The sequence below is a fragment of the Anguilla anguilla genome, chromosome 7 (assembly GCF_013347855.1).
Source record: "Anguilla anguilla isolate fAngAng1 chromosome 7, fAngAng1.pri, whole genome shotgun sequence".
Classification (NCBI taxonomy): Eukaryota; Metazoa; Chordata; class Actinopteri; order Anguilliformes; family Anguillidae; genus Anguilla; species Anguilla anguilla.
Window position 1 is genome coordinate 1,504,752 of NC_049207.1, and position 16,424 is coordinate 1,521,175.

A 16,424-nucleotide genomic window follows, 5' to 3' on the forward strand; every position below is an offset into this window, starting at 1 on the left:
TCTGGAATCAGTTCGCGCACAATCTTTTCCGTAGAAGAATAAAGCGAAGCGTGAAGATGCGATCAGGATCTTTTTCACAGCGGATGCTCTAGACTGGGCACAGAAACAACTACCGACTGTCACCCAGTTTTATAAGCAAGCAAATCGAAAGTATTATTGTCAGTTTCGTTTGGGCGAGGCTATTATGGGGGATAGGCTACGATATTACATAGTCTGTTTGTATTACAGTAATATTATATTGATATTCTATTGTTATTACAATTACATTATGACACTTTAGCTGAGGATTTGTTCAATAGTTCACCATATGTAACTTTACTGATATCAACTGTGGGTCAATCGATGAATCAATACCGCAACCAAAAATTTGAATAACAATAATTTCCCGTATAGCGTTATGGAACGTATTACTGCAAACTGTTCTTACTGATAGAAAAGTCCTTAAATACGGCATATTCATTTTATGTAACATGAAATTCCGTTTCTGGCATAATTTGACTCTGAGAGAAATTCATACCTCTTTAGACATCAAAAGTGTGTAATTACAACAATGAAAATTATTTGTATAGTTCGCGAAGTTGCATTTAAGGTTGTAATTAAAATCTGATTTTAGAGTTACTCACACATACAAAGCACTGTTTATAAGTCATGACTTCAGATTTAGGTCTGCCATTAAAAGTATTGATATCAAAATTGTGCCAAGTTTCATTAAACGATACTGGCTAACCTATCTCACACAAATTAAACAAGCTGTATGCTACCTAACGTTTCCTCAATTCTTTGTATTTATTTATTTATTTATTTACTTTTTTGTCTTTGTTATTTTCATTTATTGTTTTAGTTTATTGTTTTTGCCCAGAACCTGTGAGGGCGAAAGGTGAAGGTGTTCATTCATTTGATTTCGTATTTGTGTGAGTGCTCTCTCTCTCTCTCTCTCTCTCTCAACGATATACAAACAACATTGTGGTAACCACAACAATGCAATCAACAGTGTGGCAATGGCCACTGCGAGTTGGCTATACAACAACAATAACAATAACAATTTTTTTTTTTTAAATGTAAAAAATTATAATAGTAATAATAATGTAGAAAAAAAAGATAGAAATTAATTAATAATTAAAATAAATATATTTGTGGTGGTCAACCAGTGTCCCTCAGATTATGGCAGGCCGAGATGTACTTTGCTGCTAGTGGAGCTGTTGGCCTTTCTCCTAGCAAGATTAGCATTTTTCCTTTATTTGGGAAAGGAAGTCCTTTATAATTAGAGAAAATTTGTTGAAGTAATGTGTCCTAATTTCTGAATATTTTCCACAATGTAGGAGAACGTGCATCTCTGTTTCCACCTCTCCTGTCTTACAGTGTCCACATATGCATTGTTCTTTTGGTAACCATGTATTCCGGTGTCTGCCTTTTTCAATTGCAAGTGTGTGGTCACTGAGCCTGTACTTGGTCAGGATCTGCCTCTGCTTTGTATCTCCGACAGAGAAGAGATACTCAGCCAATTTGTAGTCTCTTTTTAGGGTCCGATAGCAATCTATTTTGTTTTGTGTTTTGGTTACATTATTCCAATATTCCAGATAAGAGATTTTGGTCTGTTTCATTACTTGGTTTACTTTGATTTGTTGGTAAACAGTGCTGGTATGAAGCTGGTCTGTGATTTGTGTTAGTTGGGTTAATGGCTTCATTACCAGCTGACTGAGGGGACTCTTTTCATGACTGAGCTCTTGGGCTTTCATTGCCTTACACTGCAATGTGTCTTGAGGACTTGAATTGAGGTGCATCCAGAATTTTAATGCTCTTTTTTGGATGTGAATCATTAATGGATAATGGTCTAATTCTGCCCTGCATGCATTATTTCTCTCTCTCTCTCTCCCTCTCTCCCTCTCTCTCTCTCTCTATCTCTCTCCCACTATCTATCTCACTCTCTCCCTCCCTCCCACCCTCTCTCTCTCTCTCTCTCTCTCTCGCTCCCCCCCCCCCCCTCCCTTCCAGGGGCGTCCCACCGGCGTGGCAAACCTCTTCTTGTTTGCCTGTTAAAGAAGTGTTTTCTTTGACACTTTGCCTATAAGGCCAGCATCCCAGAGTCGTCTCTTCACTGTTGCAGGTGAAACTGATGTTTGGCGAGTACTGTTCAATGAAGCTACCAGCAGAAGATCTGTGAGGGGGCTGTTTTTCAAACTAGAGACTGATAACCTTGTCCTCGTGTGCAGTTGTGCATTTGGGCTTTTCACTTCTCTTTCTGTCCTGGTTATTCATAGCACTCACACTGACACCGCAGCCCAGTATCTCCCCCAGCCTCCCCCAGCCCAGTGACTCCCCCAGCCTCCCCCAGCCCAGTGACTCCCCCAACCCAGTGCCTCCCCCAAGCCCAGTATCTCCCCCAGCCTCCCCCAACCCATATTCAGCCACCCAGTGCATATTAAATGTGCTGGGTGGTAGATTTACTGCATTCTCTGTTGTAATAGTGCATATTAAATGTGCTGGGTGGTAGATTTACTGCATTCTCTGTTGGAATACTGCATATTAAACGTGCTGGGTGGTTCTGTGTTTGAGGTCATTGCATCTGGATTCTTGTAAATAGCACAAATCTCTTCAGAAGAAACTGGTGCCATTGAGAGGAGATGTTCCCTTTTTTTGGTTATCTTTATGTTTTTAAAAAAAGTGTGTTTAAACTGGATGGGTGGGCCTGTGATAGTCTGCTGCAGGTTAGCCTGAGCTCACCTGCCTTTTGCTCCGGCCCCACCAGGACAGGAGTCACCTCTTTAGCTTCTGTGTGCTTCATCACCCTTTTCCTGTCCCCTGACTGAATGATTTTTTCCCCAAGGGACAGACTGATTTTCCCTTTTCCCCTCAGTAGCTTTGGGTTTGATTGGAAACACTTCCCTCCACTTTGTGAAGAGGCTGCTGGATATACAAGTATGAGTGATTACGCATTTGCTTTGTAGTTCTGAAATGTGTGAAGACAGTGGAATCTGCTGAACGTCTTGGAGCAGCATTTGGCTTCCCCTCAGTTTATTGGAGGAACAGTATGGTGCATCCTGGATAAATTTCTGTTTTTATCTAATTTTTTTGTCACTTTTAAAATGGCTGACTCAACACACTCCCGCCCCATAATGGGTTAAGTCCTGGTCTAGCACACTGTCTCTGACTCAATGTGGACAGACTCCAGTGACTGAGTCCTGATGTAAATCCTGGTTGATTGTAAGACTAGAAGGTTCAAGCTTTCATCTTTATGCCCCTTTCATTGATAAACATGGAAAGGTTTTTTCCCCCAGTGCAGGTAATTACATTGGGCACAAGTGTAAATTGTGTATTTTCAGCTACCTGAGACAGAAGGTAAAGCCAGCAGCAATGATGTGATGTTAAATGGATTTATTGCCATCTAGTGGTAGAATGAAGATACTGCCATTGTCTTCAGGCAGCTCAGTTGTTCAGGCAGTGAAGAAAATAAGGGACTGTTCATCAAGTTCAGATGAAATGAAACATTTATTTTGATTATGCCATTTGTGCAAGTAATAAATGCTAAAACATGCAGTGAGATACATCAATTTTACTAAGTGAAAAGAAGCAACACAAATTTTGAATCCAGCTTTCTAAAAAAGAAAAATAAACAGTCATCATGAAAGCTATAAGGGCAGCACAGTGGTGCAGTCCTAGGTTTGAATCCCTGGGCCTTTCTGTGTGGAGTTTGTATGTCCTCCCACAGTCCAAAGACATGTCAGCAGGCTAACTGGAGACTCTAAATTGCCCATAGGGATGAGTGGATGGTGTGTGTGGCGATCTGTCCAGGGTGTATTCCTGCCTCTCTCCCAATGCATGCTGGGATAGGCGCCAGCAGCCCCGCGTCCCTGACCAGGATAAGCAGGTATAGATAATGGATGGATGGATGGCATCTCTGGGCCTCAATGGTCAATTTTCTTTTTTTCAGGAACAGTGAATTTCTATATTAAGGCTTATAAAGTGATAACAAAGGCTCAAAGTGATAACAACAATCCTTTTAACATCGTAACAAGAAGAAATCATGTGTTGAAACTATTTGAAGAATATGAATGAATGAAAGCTATGCTATTGTGTAAACAGATTATCAAGGCACTTAATAATGTATGACTTCAAACAGCCAAGCTAGCAGAGATGAAGAGCTGATAATATTACCAATAATACATGAAGGTTATGTGTTTTATTAATAGAAAAGACTTATTATAGGAAGCATAGAAAAAAAACATAAAATATAATTTGTATTTTCGTTAAAAGTATTCTTTTTGATATAGACGTCACAAAATTAAACAAACTTAAAATATCTCAGCCTAGTTACCGTCCCTGATTATGCATCTAAACAATGGAATAATGAACAAAGCTCAGCCATGCTAACTCAGACAGTGTGTATAGATAAAATCTGCATAGATTATGATAAATGTAACATCACCTTTTAGCATGTATATGGTTTTATATGTATAATGCCTGGTTGATGGTACTACCTGTATCTGAGTGTCAGAGACAGCTCAGTGAAGGCTGCAAAAATGCAGTAATGTATGTATCAGTGATCTCTCTCTTTCTTAACATCAGTGATGATTTAATTTAAGGCTCCCTTTTAAAAAAATATATGCGTTTTATTTTTATTGTATTTTTATTTTTAACCAATAGCCCTTTCTTTCATATGATTCAAATTGGTTGGGGCACTTTTTGTGATTAGCCATGATATGAGTGAGTAGACTATTAATTAATGCCACTCAGAAAATACATTTTCAACCCGACTGCAACAGGGGACATATAATCAATTTAATTTAATCTCCTTCTGTTTTCATCTGGAAGAATTCCTTGTACCTGTGAGTATAATATTTCATATTAATTCCAATCAGTAGATCACCCTACTGAAACACCCATTTAATCTCCTGTTTTCATCTGGAAGGATTTCTCCAGGCTTTTCATGGCTTGGTCTTGGGTTATATCTGTCCAAAGAGAGGGGATGTCTGCAGGCTTAGCGTCATATTCCTTGGCAAACTGCTCATTAAACCTGTTGAAGACGTACTTCCAGTAGTCTGAGGCCTGGATGCTGCTGTCAGGCTGGATGAGCCAGTCAGGGTAAATGCTCCGATAGTCCTCGTATGGATGGTATTTCCCCTCTGTTTCACTCGAACAGAATGTTCCCTCACTGACAACACAGGTGGAGCAGACATGAACAGATAATTTACCCGAAACCGTGTATCTGTATGACCCAGTCCCCTCTGGACGGTGAATGGAAGCAAAGTGCTCTGTGTGGTTCTTGCCGCCTGCTTCACACGGGGTCTTGCAGAAGGGACACTGGCTCCCACAGCCAAACACCCTGTTAAACAGCTCCTTCTGTGGCTGAAAGGGCAGTGAGGTCAGCCTGGCCCTCACATCCCCACCCCTCTGAAACTCTGCAGTAAAGGACTGCTCCATTTCATCCACAAACACCTTCAGACACTGGGAAAAGTCTTCTGGCTTGGCAGTATTTAACGTCAGGATAGCTCTGAGGGGGTCTTTGGGGATGATGAGCTCCTGTAGGTCACTACAGATATCCTGAATGAACTGCTGAATGTTCTGGTCCTCTTCACCCTGTTCTGTCACTCTTTCATTGGCCTTCATCTCTGCATTCGCAATGGCTTCCTTTAATCTTTTTACCATCACCTTCAGATGCTTAATCTCAATGTTCCTCAGGTGATCTTCCTCAGAGAACTGCTGTACCATCTGCTCGAATATCCAGTCCTGTACAAAGTCCTCATAATCATTTATGTAATTCTCTAAGCTCTCAAAGTTATTATCTGAAAGCAGCTGCTTGAGGATTGAGAACTGGAAGAAGGTTTGAGTGCTGAAATCAAAGGCTTTCTTCCCTCTCAACACTTCATCCACAAGGTCAGGGCCTAGAGACTTGGTGATGTATTCCTTCACCGCAGGTGCAAGACAGTTGCAGGTGAACTCCTCTGCTTTCTTCTGACACTGGTCTCTTTTACTGAACAGGTCCTTAAAGTCAGTGCAGTACTGTTGCTTGAACTGCTCCAGACAGCGACGCAGATCATTTGCATTAATAAAATCCAAATGCATTTTTAGAAACTCTCGTGCTGCATGTTCACAGATGTGGATCTTCAGGCTGGCCTGAAACTCAGCACTTGTTTCCAGATCCCTGTGCTTGTCCAGGTTTTCATCTATCATACAAAACAACTCAATCATGTATGTGTTATGGTAATCAGACCTTGTTCTCACTTTTTCAGCTACAAACTGCCTGCTGCACTCAATGATGTGATCAGCCATTTTTTGTGTCTTCACTTTGAATGGCTCCATTCCATATTCAGACAAGTCACCCACCTCGGACAGCATTTCACGTACTGAGCTGCCTTTCATCTCTAAGTTAACCCATAGCTGGTGGAAGATATCTTGGACAATATCTTGTTTTTCCAGGCCAGCGAACTTTAGTTCTGCCACAGTGTCATTCCACATCTGTTCAAATTCATCCCCCAGCTGTTGATCTGACAGAACTTTACTTTTCTTGCATTTCTCCACCAGGTCCAGAACCTTTTGCTCCATTACAGCTGTATAATTGTTCTTGATGTTCTCTAACCTGAACATACCCTTTCTGATCTCCACAGCTGCCTCTAGCTTGTTTTTAACAGAGTTCTCTGTCTCCTTCCGAATAGTTTTGGCTGAGTTGATAAATTCCTCCTTGTACTTCTCTACTAAGTGAACGTGTCCTTCAGACCTCTTGTAGAATTCAGTAAGTTTGTCCAAAAAGAGCTTTTCCCCTTTAGTGAGTTCTAGGGAGGCCTCATATTTCAGGCTGCACAGTAAGTCGTCCACCTCTGAGGATGGCTGAATCTGTCCTGCTATTGTGCCAAAGTTTGACACCTTTGTCTCAGCTTGGCTTAACCAGGAGTACATGCTCTTCCTGAAGGCCCACTCCAATTTGTTGAACTCAGTGCAAAGCTGAGTATAAGCTTCAGCCACAAGACTGTTGCGGAAACTGAAGATGAAGTTCTCATACTTCACTGCCTCCCACAAACTCTTGGTCCATTCAAGAAACTCACTGAATGTGTGTGGCGAGCTCTTTCCAGATTTGTGTTGCTGAAACGTCTCAGTCACACTCCTTTTGAAAAGATTCACAGCCTCGCTGTAGCCAACATTCACCGGTGCCATGGGAGGGTTGCCATGCCAGAGCCCTGGGATGTACCAGTTGTTTCTCTTTGGATCATACTCCATGACATCAGGAAATGTTTTGTTGTTTCCGCTTTTTTCCATCTTAGCTGCTGCTTGGGTCATCTCATTCAGTTGCTCCAGCAAAAGCTTCCTGTCTCTCAGGTTATTTTCATGGGCAGAGACATCTGGGACATTCTGGTGCACAAACTGACAGCAGGGTTTTCTCCCAACTTCTTTCATGCGCAGGAAGGCATGCACCACAATCTGCAGGATGTCCTTCATCTCTGTGCAGTTCTCCATGGCGATGTTGATGACTGTGATGTCACTCAGCCCCACCACCAGAGTGGCCAGTTCATTATCATGCTCATAACTGTCATCCAACTGGGCCAACTCTGGTGACTTCAGACCTTCAGTGTCAATAACCATGATGTAATCAAACCCAAGCTGCTCTTTAAAATCCTCTTTCACTCTGATGAGGAGCATGAAGGCCCCTCTTGTGCACCTGCCACTACTGACGGCAAACTGGACCCCGAACATAGTGTTCAGGAGGGTGGACTTCCCAGTGCTCTGCACCCCCAGTACAGTCACCACCCGGATCTTACAGTCATACTGTGTTAGTTGATGGAGTTCCTTCAGAACCTGAGTCACCCACTGCAGAGGAATGTTGGATGCATCTCCATCCACCAGCTCCAGAGGAAAGCCTTCCTGCAGCAGCTCGGCAGCCAGACGTGGCAGGTTCTGAATGTCAGGGATGGGGCCTTCAGGGAGTGAGCAGGCCGACTCGTACAGCTGACCCATTTCCCGCAGGAAGTGCTCCATCCCCAAGGAGCAACTGGAGATCTTCCTGTCCAACTCTCCAATGAGCTCCTTGTTTTCCTCAGAATTCTGACACTGTTCCTTGTACTCCGCCCGAAGGAGTGGAAGGCTTTTGCGTGACAGGTTGTCCAGGTTGATCCTCATCCACTTGAGGAAAAACTTGCGCTCCTCTGTGGAACCAGACATTGCTTCGATGAAACGGGACATAGACTCTGAGATGTTGTGAGCCCTCTGCTGTGCTCTGAGCTGCTGCTTCTGTTCTGCAAGCTCATTCCTGTAAACTTCAATGTTTTTCTCCCCAGCATTTTTCATCCTGCACTCTTCCCTCTCCAGTTTGGCCAGCTGTTTCCATGCAGTCCCTTGCAAGGGCAGCTCTTTCTCCTTGAAGCTTGATATATCAGAAATCCTTTTTGTGATTTCATCAGCCTTCTGCTTTCCATTCTTACAGCAGTCACAATCTTCATCAACATGGATTCCAAGCTCATTGGCAACATCAGACATCTGTTCAATGCTCATTTTGACCACGTTTCCCTTTAAAATTCCACTGATACCCAAACGCAGGGTTTTGATGAATTCTGTATCATTCATCTGCGGACCCTTTATGATGATGTTGCTGGGATTTAGCTCTAACTCAGAAACACATCTGCTGAAATCATCTTTATTGAAGCTCTTGCTCTGTGAATTGATGATCCAGAACCAATGATCTTTCAGGTGCTGGGAGTCCAGAAATTTGTATTCAGACCCAAAATCATCACAAAACACAAATATGGCAGCAGAGTTGTGGCAGAGGAAAGCGTACTGAGTTTCAAAGTCCCTGAGGTTCCCACGGAGGTTAGCTATAGCCAGTGGCTCAGAGAAGATGTCAATGCTTCTGTTCCCACTGGGCAGATACCAGCTGATCTCCACCAGCCCATTGGAAATCCTCCTTGGGGTGTCACCGCACTCCATGTTTTTGTGAACAAAGGTGTCGTGGTACTGCTGAGGGTTGCTGAGAACATGGTTCAGAATGTGAGACTTGGACAAGCTGCTGTTTCCCAGCCTCACAAAAGAGACCAGGGGGAGCTCAGAGAGAACAATGTTCTCCTCTACAAACCCACTTAGGTCTGTCAAAGAGTGCGGCTTGAACGTTTTCACAATACCCCTCATGGCCCAGAGCATTAAAGTGCACTGCTGTGTTTCACATTTAGGAAGGAGCAGAGGCACAGAGAACTGGCACATGGACATTTTTAAAACCATCTCCTGCTGGAGAAAGCCATCCGAGCAGAGAAACACAGCAGTTATTAGGTCCAGGGGGTTGACTCTGTTGCTGCTGGCCTGTGGATTGCACAGGGTGTCCATTAAGCTGCCCAGGTTTTGGGAAGTCATGTCCTCTTTTGAGGCGCACCTCACACACCTAGCAGTCACATTCACCATCATCAACCTCCTCAGGAAACACCACGGCAGAGATTTCAGAGACTGGATGCTTTCATCACTTGAAGTCTCTCCATCAATCTCCAGCACCTTGCTCAGAGTCAGCTTGTTCTTCAGGTGGTGTTCCAGTCCCAAGTCACTCACCAGTTCATCCAAACTAGTTTCTGTTGTTGTGGAAATAAATTAAATCGCATTACTACATTTCTGTACAGTGACACACAATCCGTTTAAAATGACTAATAATAGATGTGAATGTAATGCTTACAAAAAAGACCTGAACAATTCAGCGTATTTTTATGAGGTTTAAAATGACAAGTATAAATATAAAATATGCATCCTCAAATGAATACATTTTGTCACTGACTTGTGTGTATGCGTGCTGAGCTGGTCTTGCTGCAGATGCCGTTTGGAAGGACTGCAGTGAGGTTGAAAGTATATTCCACCCCAGGTCTCAGATCAGTAAGGACAGCTGTGGTGGTGTTGGGTGCACATATCTGTGATCTGGGCTCTTCTCCCTCACAGCCGTAGGTGATGTGGATTTCATGAGAAACTCCCTCCATGCTGACCGGTCTTTCCCAGCACAGAGTCACTGACCTACTCATCACATCAGTGGCTTCCACCCTCCCAGGGGCAGATGGCTCTATTTGAGAGGACAGAGAGGAAAGGATCTCTTAGCCTTTAAACAGGATATGTAAGCTTTTATTAATTTATGTGTATCTGTACAAGATTTAAAAAATCACATGACAACAAATACATATTGCTGGGTTATGACTGAAAATTTTCCTTACATGAAGCATTATACCTGCATTTGCATAAAATGTCTAATTGACCTTATGGTAACTGGAAAAATATTTTTCACTAAGTGCTGAATATTTACCTTTACAAGCCAATATAACTAACTGTATGCTTTTTCACCCCATACAATGTATTTGCAAGAGGAGGTAGACCCCAGCAGCAGTATAAAATAAGCCCTTTAGGGGGTCCAAGGATATGTCATTTGGAGGAGGCCCACATGGTTAGCGTTGGTATAGACTCCTTAATCCAAGCCCGTGATTGGCCACAAATGGAACTTCTGAATATGGTGATTGAATGAATCTAATTGGCTGGAACAACAATTCCTTGTCTCTGAAAACTATTTCAACTCATGTATTGGACTATATATCTTGGAAAACTGTACTTTACTTCTTCCCTACCGGTTGTTTTATAAAAACATCAAATAGAGCTCCTGTTTGTAATCTTTCTATTCAACACCATCATTTTTGATACAAAATTGCTACCAGACACTGGCACACTGGAAAGCACTACTGATCCAGGCAGACTGCATCTTCCCTAACTCTGAGTGACACTACGGCCATTAATGCACCTGTGGGCCTACCGGCCTCCGATAGCACAGGCATGGTCAGGATTTGCTCCCAGGCCAATACAGTAGAAAGATAACAGTTTATTTTACACTCTAAAAACATTTTAATTTCATATTTTATCATGTCAGGGTGCATTTAATAAGGGGTAACAAAAAATAGAATGGCAGCTGTCACAATATAGGCAGATCCCTCTACACATGATAAAACACTGGCTCTAAATATCTTTCCATTTAGCTGAATGGTTGTAGAAATAAACAATTGACAGTTATTGTCAGCCTGCAGCTTAATAAGGGCCCACAGACAATACACTCTTTTATGAATTCTATTGTGGGTTCAGCAGGTTCGGAACCATGGTTTCACAATGCAGGGGAACCCTTACTTCTGTTGAAGGTTTTGGGGGTGGCATTACTCAGCACCTCTTCTTCCATCGCCGTGGAGACGGCGGCAGTGCATTCAGTTCCTGGCTGCAGGTCCGACAGCACAACCCTGTGGACGACGGTAGAATTGCGCCAGGGTTCTGCTCCAGAAATGCTGACCTTGAGGTCTACTATCAGGTTCCCAGGTACAGAAAGGTCTGTGTGAAAGAAGCATTAGCACTAGCATTAGCAGATACAGCAGAAAGCAACAGTCTCATTATGTGCATTATTATGTGCATAAAAATGGCCCTCATGGCCCTGAAAAGGAATGCTGTCCCACTTTCAATTCAAATTTGAACCAAGGTGGATAAAATTTAGATAAAATGTGTACATGAAGCATTAAGATGATCAAGAAAATCTCTCAACAAACCTGCAAAAACCAAACCATGGGAAATTTACTCGTTTTTACCAATGGCCCATTTTCTTACAGAATACAAGATCTTTCTACACGAGATAAAACACAGGCTCTAAATATATTCCCAAATATCTGCACGGTTGTAGCAGTAAACATTTGACAGCAATATTTCAATCAAGGCTGATCGAGAATATTGCAGGGATTCCTACAGCCATGTACAGTCCCAGTGGCCAGCATAAAAAAAACCGAAACAAAACAGCCACCACAGAACAACACACCCCTAACCGTGAGCAACCACCATGGTCAAAAAGCTAACACCTCGTTTTCAAAGAACAGCATACAGCGCTGTGAAAAAGTATTTTCCCCCTTCCTGATTTCTACTATTTCATATTTGTCACATTGAATGGTTTCCGATCTTTTTGACAAAATGTAATATTGAACAGAAACTTTTCATTTATTTTATTATGTCTGGCATAAAGCAAATAGACCATTTCACAGTAAGAACACCATACCAACACTCAAACACGGTGGAGGTACTGTGATGGTGTGGGGATGCTTTGCTGCCTTGCGAGCTGGATGACTCGCCATTGTTAAAGGAACCATGAATTCTGTTCTGTAGAAAAAAATTCTTAAGGAGAATGTCCTGCCATCGATACAAAACCTACAAAATTGCCTGAATTAAAGCAGTTCAGTTTCTGCAGAGAAAGGTGGGCTAAAATTCCTCCACAGCAACATGAAAAACGTATCAAATTAAAGGACGTGTTTGGTTGTATTTATTGGTGCTGGTACTTTTTCATGGTACTATAACATTTGTCATTGATAACGGTCCAACCTCTCACCCCAAAAAAACCTAAATAATCTTCCTGAGTACACACTAGCTATATAAAACATAAGATCAGTTCATGTAAATTATCAGTTAATAAAATCTAATTTCTTCATATAACTGCTACTGCTTTGACTAATTTACCAATCTGGACTAATTTAAGCTAGCTAAGTGATGACCTGAAAATGAAGCTAGGAGGTCTGGTCGCTAACTAGCTCGTTGGGCTTACCTGTGACAGGTGTCCTTGCAGAGCACAGTCTGTAGCCGCATTCACTGCAGAACTTGTCATTCTGCCCACATTCCCTGTGGCAATGGGGGCAATCCATCCTCCTCCCTTTGGGCAAACATCACACAATTACAGAACGAAGAAACAAAGCACCCTGCACTAAAGGTAAAAGTGTTGGGGATGGGGATGGAAGGGGACCACGGATGAAATCAGTGCGGCCCACTGGAGATTTGTGTAGATTGCAGAGGGATCTCTGGAGACTTCAGCAGGCTATACGTCAGCTTGGTTTAGAAATCTTGTATTTTTGTTAATAAATGATGGCCATTTTAGTCTTAATCACTGAAGATGCAGGTGTGTTCAGTTCACTGTATTAACTTTGCTGTGTCAGTTCTACTTCTCATTGCCAACCTGAACTTACTATACTAGGCAAAGCAATCTAGTCAAAATCTTTGCGTTAATGATTGTATCTCAGGTAGCCCGGACGTGGAAACTAAATGTCTTCATGTCATCAAAGGAAGGCTCGGAATGATTGAAATGCATTAAATTACATTAATTACATTAGTTACATGAATTACAGTCATTTAGCCGACACCCTAAACCAGAACAACTTAATATACAGTGTAAGAGGGAAATTAAACTGGGACCCAGAAAAGGCTGGCATTTGAACGAGCCAACATGCTGGGGCGCAGCCTGTACTTCAAAGGACCCGAGAGCCTTGTGGTAAAACAATAAGCTACTCGGATTTCCTCGGGATGAGCCGGCCATTTGGCTCTCTGGACTGTTACCCTCTGAACAAGATTGAGATAAGAGGAACTGAACTGGTTGTTTATGGTTGTGTGAGCAAGTCGTTGGCTCTCTGGAATGTTACCACCTGGATACAACTAAGATAAGGGGAACTAGTCTCTTTGCCTGTGGTTGTGGGTGTGGGTGTTTTGGGGTCATAAAGGGTGAAATGACTGGCCACATGGCGGGACAGTACCACAGTGCCCTCATTTTGGGCCCCTCTGACATTACACTTTGTATTTCTTTTCTGGATCTGGACTATAAACCATCTGTATATCCTATTTACAAACCCTGGAAAACCTTACAAACCATGCACATGTGTTCATTGTATTATTGTATTATGCCTTATGTAATAATAACATGGATTGCGTGTACAATGGTTAAACAGAAGGGTATTTTCATGACAACTGCACCATAATATTACATCCACTTGGCATGTTTGGTATGTACATGTTCACAATAATTCAAGCCATTGAATGAAATATGTTTCATACCAAATAGAATTTGAAAAAACATAGTTTCAATAACTCAGGAAAAACCTAACACAATGGAATGTCCTCTCTGGTAATCATCTCCTTTTCCCCATTTCCCCACCAATTGTTTTAACAACCTCCTCCAAATGGTGGGGGCCGGAATTAGAGATTTATGATTCGGACAGGTTAATTTATGGCAATGCCGCCTAGACCAAACGCGGGATTTGGCTTAAAAGGAAGGGAGACAAAGCAATCGAGGAAGATCGTAAACGACTTCCCCACGTTACACATAATCTGTGTGGTGTGTGTAGATTCACAAGGAAGATCGCAATCGACTTCCCGCACTGCGCATACTCGATGTTCTGTGTGTAGCTAAACAGGCTGGTAAGAACTCTTTTCCTCTGTATTTATGTTTTTTAAACCTTATAATTGATTTGAATTTAAAGATAACAACCTACCTGCCTGTAAAATAAATTCTTCTGATTTTAACTTGCGTGGTCTTCATGACTCTAATCCATTTTATCTTCTTTTCAGTCGAAATTCCGTTTAAATACTCAGGGGGGCAATTATGACTAGGACCTACTGATCAGGGGTCTAGTACAGTAAACGTCTTTAGTGGGGTCTTCAAGTTAGATAGGTGACCACGATCTGCCCGCTAAGGGATTGGTGGGATCGGTTCTGGTGTTGTTTGGCATAAGAGAACCCATGGGCGTTGTACGCCGGTTCTCCCCAAATTCGCCTTAAGGAGCCCGATAGATTCTTCACCGCCCTGGGCTCATAACTGTCTATGCACTATCCATGTAAGCCAGGCATGGAAGGCATGTATTATGGTGGTCAGCCTCCTACCCTCTGGATTCTTCACTGAACTGAGATTTAACAATAATGCTAAACCCGGGAGCATATATTGAGGAATAATGGCACAAGATAGAGTCGAGTGTAACCACTCCCAAGTTCCACGTATAGTTAAACCCAAATTTTAAATTATTATGTAAAATGGAGTCAGATTAACACGAGAGTAAAACATAGTAACTTGGTCTAGCTGTGAGGTGTTTACAACAGGAAAACAAAAGTGAATTCACCTGATCTATTGACTAATAGTGCCAGACCAGACTAACAGGATTTCAAAGCAAATAAGAATATATGTAACATTAAGGATCTACATCCGTAGAGTCCTTGCAATATAATTTTTTGGTCTCGTTCTCTCAAGATCATGAGATACCATTTGATCACAAGAAAACAGAGTTTGCCTCCTGATCATGGGATATTTATTCTGGATCATTTTCAGGCAGCTGATTATGCGGCCGCAAGCAGTATTTGCATGGGTGTGGGTGAGACCAACCTTCTCCAAACAATATACTTGACATTACCCATTAAGGGCATCACCAATTAGCATATTTTCCAAACATTTATTTACTACATTTCAGCATTATATTTCAATTGAACATTTACATTCATATTTAACATTTATATTTATATATAATCCATGATTTTTCAATGTTGCTTTAATGCAGAACATTACTCTTGGAAAAGTGATTACAATTTGGGACAAAGTTCTCACTAAATGTTTGCAAAGGTGACATTTGAAAATTGTAGAGATTTTTTTTAATGCTTTGTGATGCTCAATATGCTAAATTTCAGCAGGAATACAGAATATGCAAAATTACTACATGTCTAGATTTCTAGGTGGTTGATGTTTTGATATAAACACATTAGGCTAACCCCAATTTAGCTCAGGGTTTCCCCATACTTAGCTCTCTAGCTGGCTATAAAACTTTTAAACCAGATGTAGCCAGGTTTTCACCTGAGGGCCTATATGGTGTTTCACCAAGTTTTCACAAAACTGTTCACTGGGTTTGAACCAGGGCTGTACAGAGGTGACTGCAGGAATGGCTGGAGAGAGAAAAGAAGATGACACAGAACAACAAGAACAACTGCGATATAAACAGGAAGAAGAGCGAGGACAGTATAGTCTGCTGCATAGAAGAGAGAATGAGCCTGCACAAGACAGCCCGAACGGGAGTTTCCAAATAGTAAATAGTTTGAAATGTAAATAGTTTGTAAATAGTTTGGTGGCCATGCAAAGTTCCCAATGGAAAGAAGGATAAGCAAAGTTTTTAAAAAAAACTTTACTTTGATATTGTCATTGTTTTGTTTTGTTCTTATTAGCATTTTGCTTTGTTGTATTAAGACTTTCATTCAAATAGGTCTTTGTGTACTTTGTGTACATTGTACCATGAAATGTACCAACATCCACGATGACTTCCAACATCCAAAACCTAAATAACCTGAATAGGCAGGTGTGCTTTAAGGAATGAGTTCTAGACCACAGGCCACACACCACAGAAAACACAGTATTTTGGAATAAGGTCAAAAATATCAAACCATATAGCTGCTGGTGGGGGGGGGGGGGGGGGGGGGTGATTAATTTAGATTAAACAATAAGAAATAAATACAAATGTAGCCCATGCGGTTAAAAATACTCAATGAAATGAGCTTGATGTGTAGAAGCTGATTCTGACATCGCAAGGGAAATGTGTGAGTACCATGGAGGTAAATCTTGAGAAAAGATATAAAAGGCATGAAATACTGGGGGGTACATATTTTTGGGACCAAAT

The 16,424-nt window shown here is 41.7% G+C and overlaps 3 protein-coding genes across 5 annotated transcripts in view; all 3 read right to left on the reverse strand.

The window, feature by feature from the left end:
• Positions 1–16,424, reverse strand: part of LOC118231724 (titin-like) — a 237,812-nt gene that overhangs the window by 92,486 nt on the left and 128,902 nt on the right. The window contains exon 1 of one of the 3 annotated variants that reach the window (XM_035425847.1): positions 9,737–10,013. The exons of the other annotated variants lie outside the window; for them this stretch is intronic. Coding sequence (XP_035281738.1) covers positions 9,737–9,974 — 238 coding nt within the window. The 5' untranslated portion in view covers positions 9,975–10,013. Of the gene's footprint in view, positions 1–9,736; positions 10,014–16,424 lie in introns of those variants that run through there. 3 annotated transcript variants of the gene reach the window in all.
• The window catches only part of LOC118231725 (interferon-induced very large GTPase 1-like), a 32,007-nt gene continuing 19,561 nt past the window's right edge, over positions 3,979–16,424 (reverse strand). Inside the window, exon 7 of the mRNA XM_035425850.1 lies at positions 3,979–4,802. Within this exon, the coding sequence (XP_035281741.1) occupies positions 4,782–4,802 (21 nt within the window). The 3' untranslated portion in view covers positions 3,979–4,781. The remainder of the gene's footprint in view (positions 4,803–16,424) is intronic.
• LOC118231729 (interferon-induced very large GTPase 1-like) lies at positions 4,801–5,463 on the reverse strand. The gene has a single exon (XM_035425855.1). It carries the CDS (start codon positions 5,416–5,418, stop codon positions 4,882–4,884), a length of 537 nt encoding a protein of 178 aa, XP_035281746.1. The 5' UTR covers positions 5,419–5,463; the 3' UTR covers positions 4,801–4,881.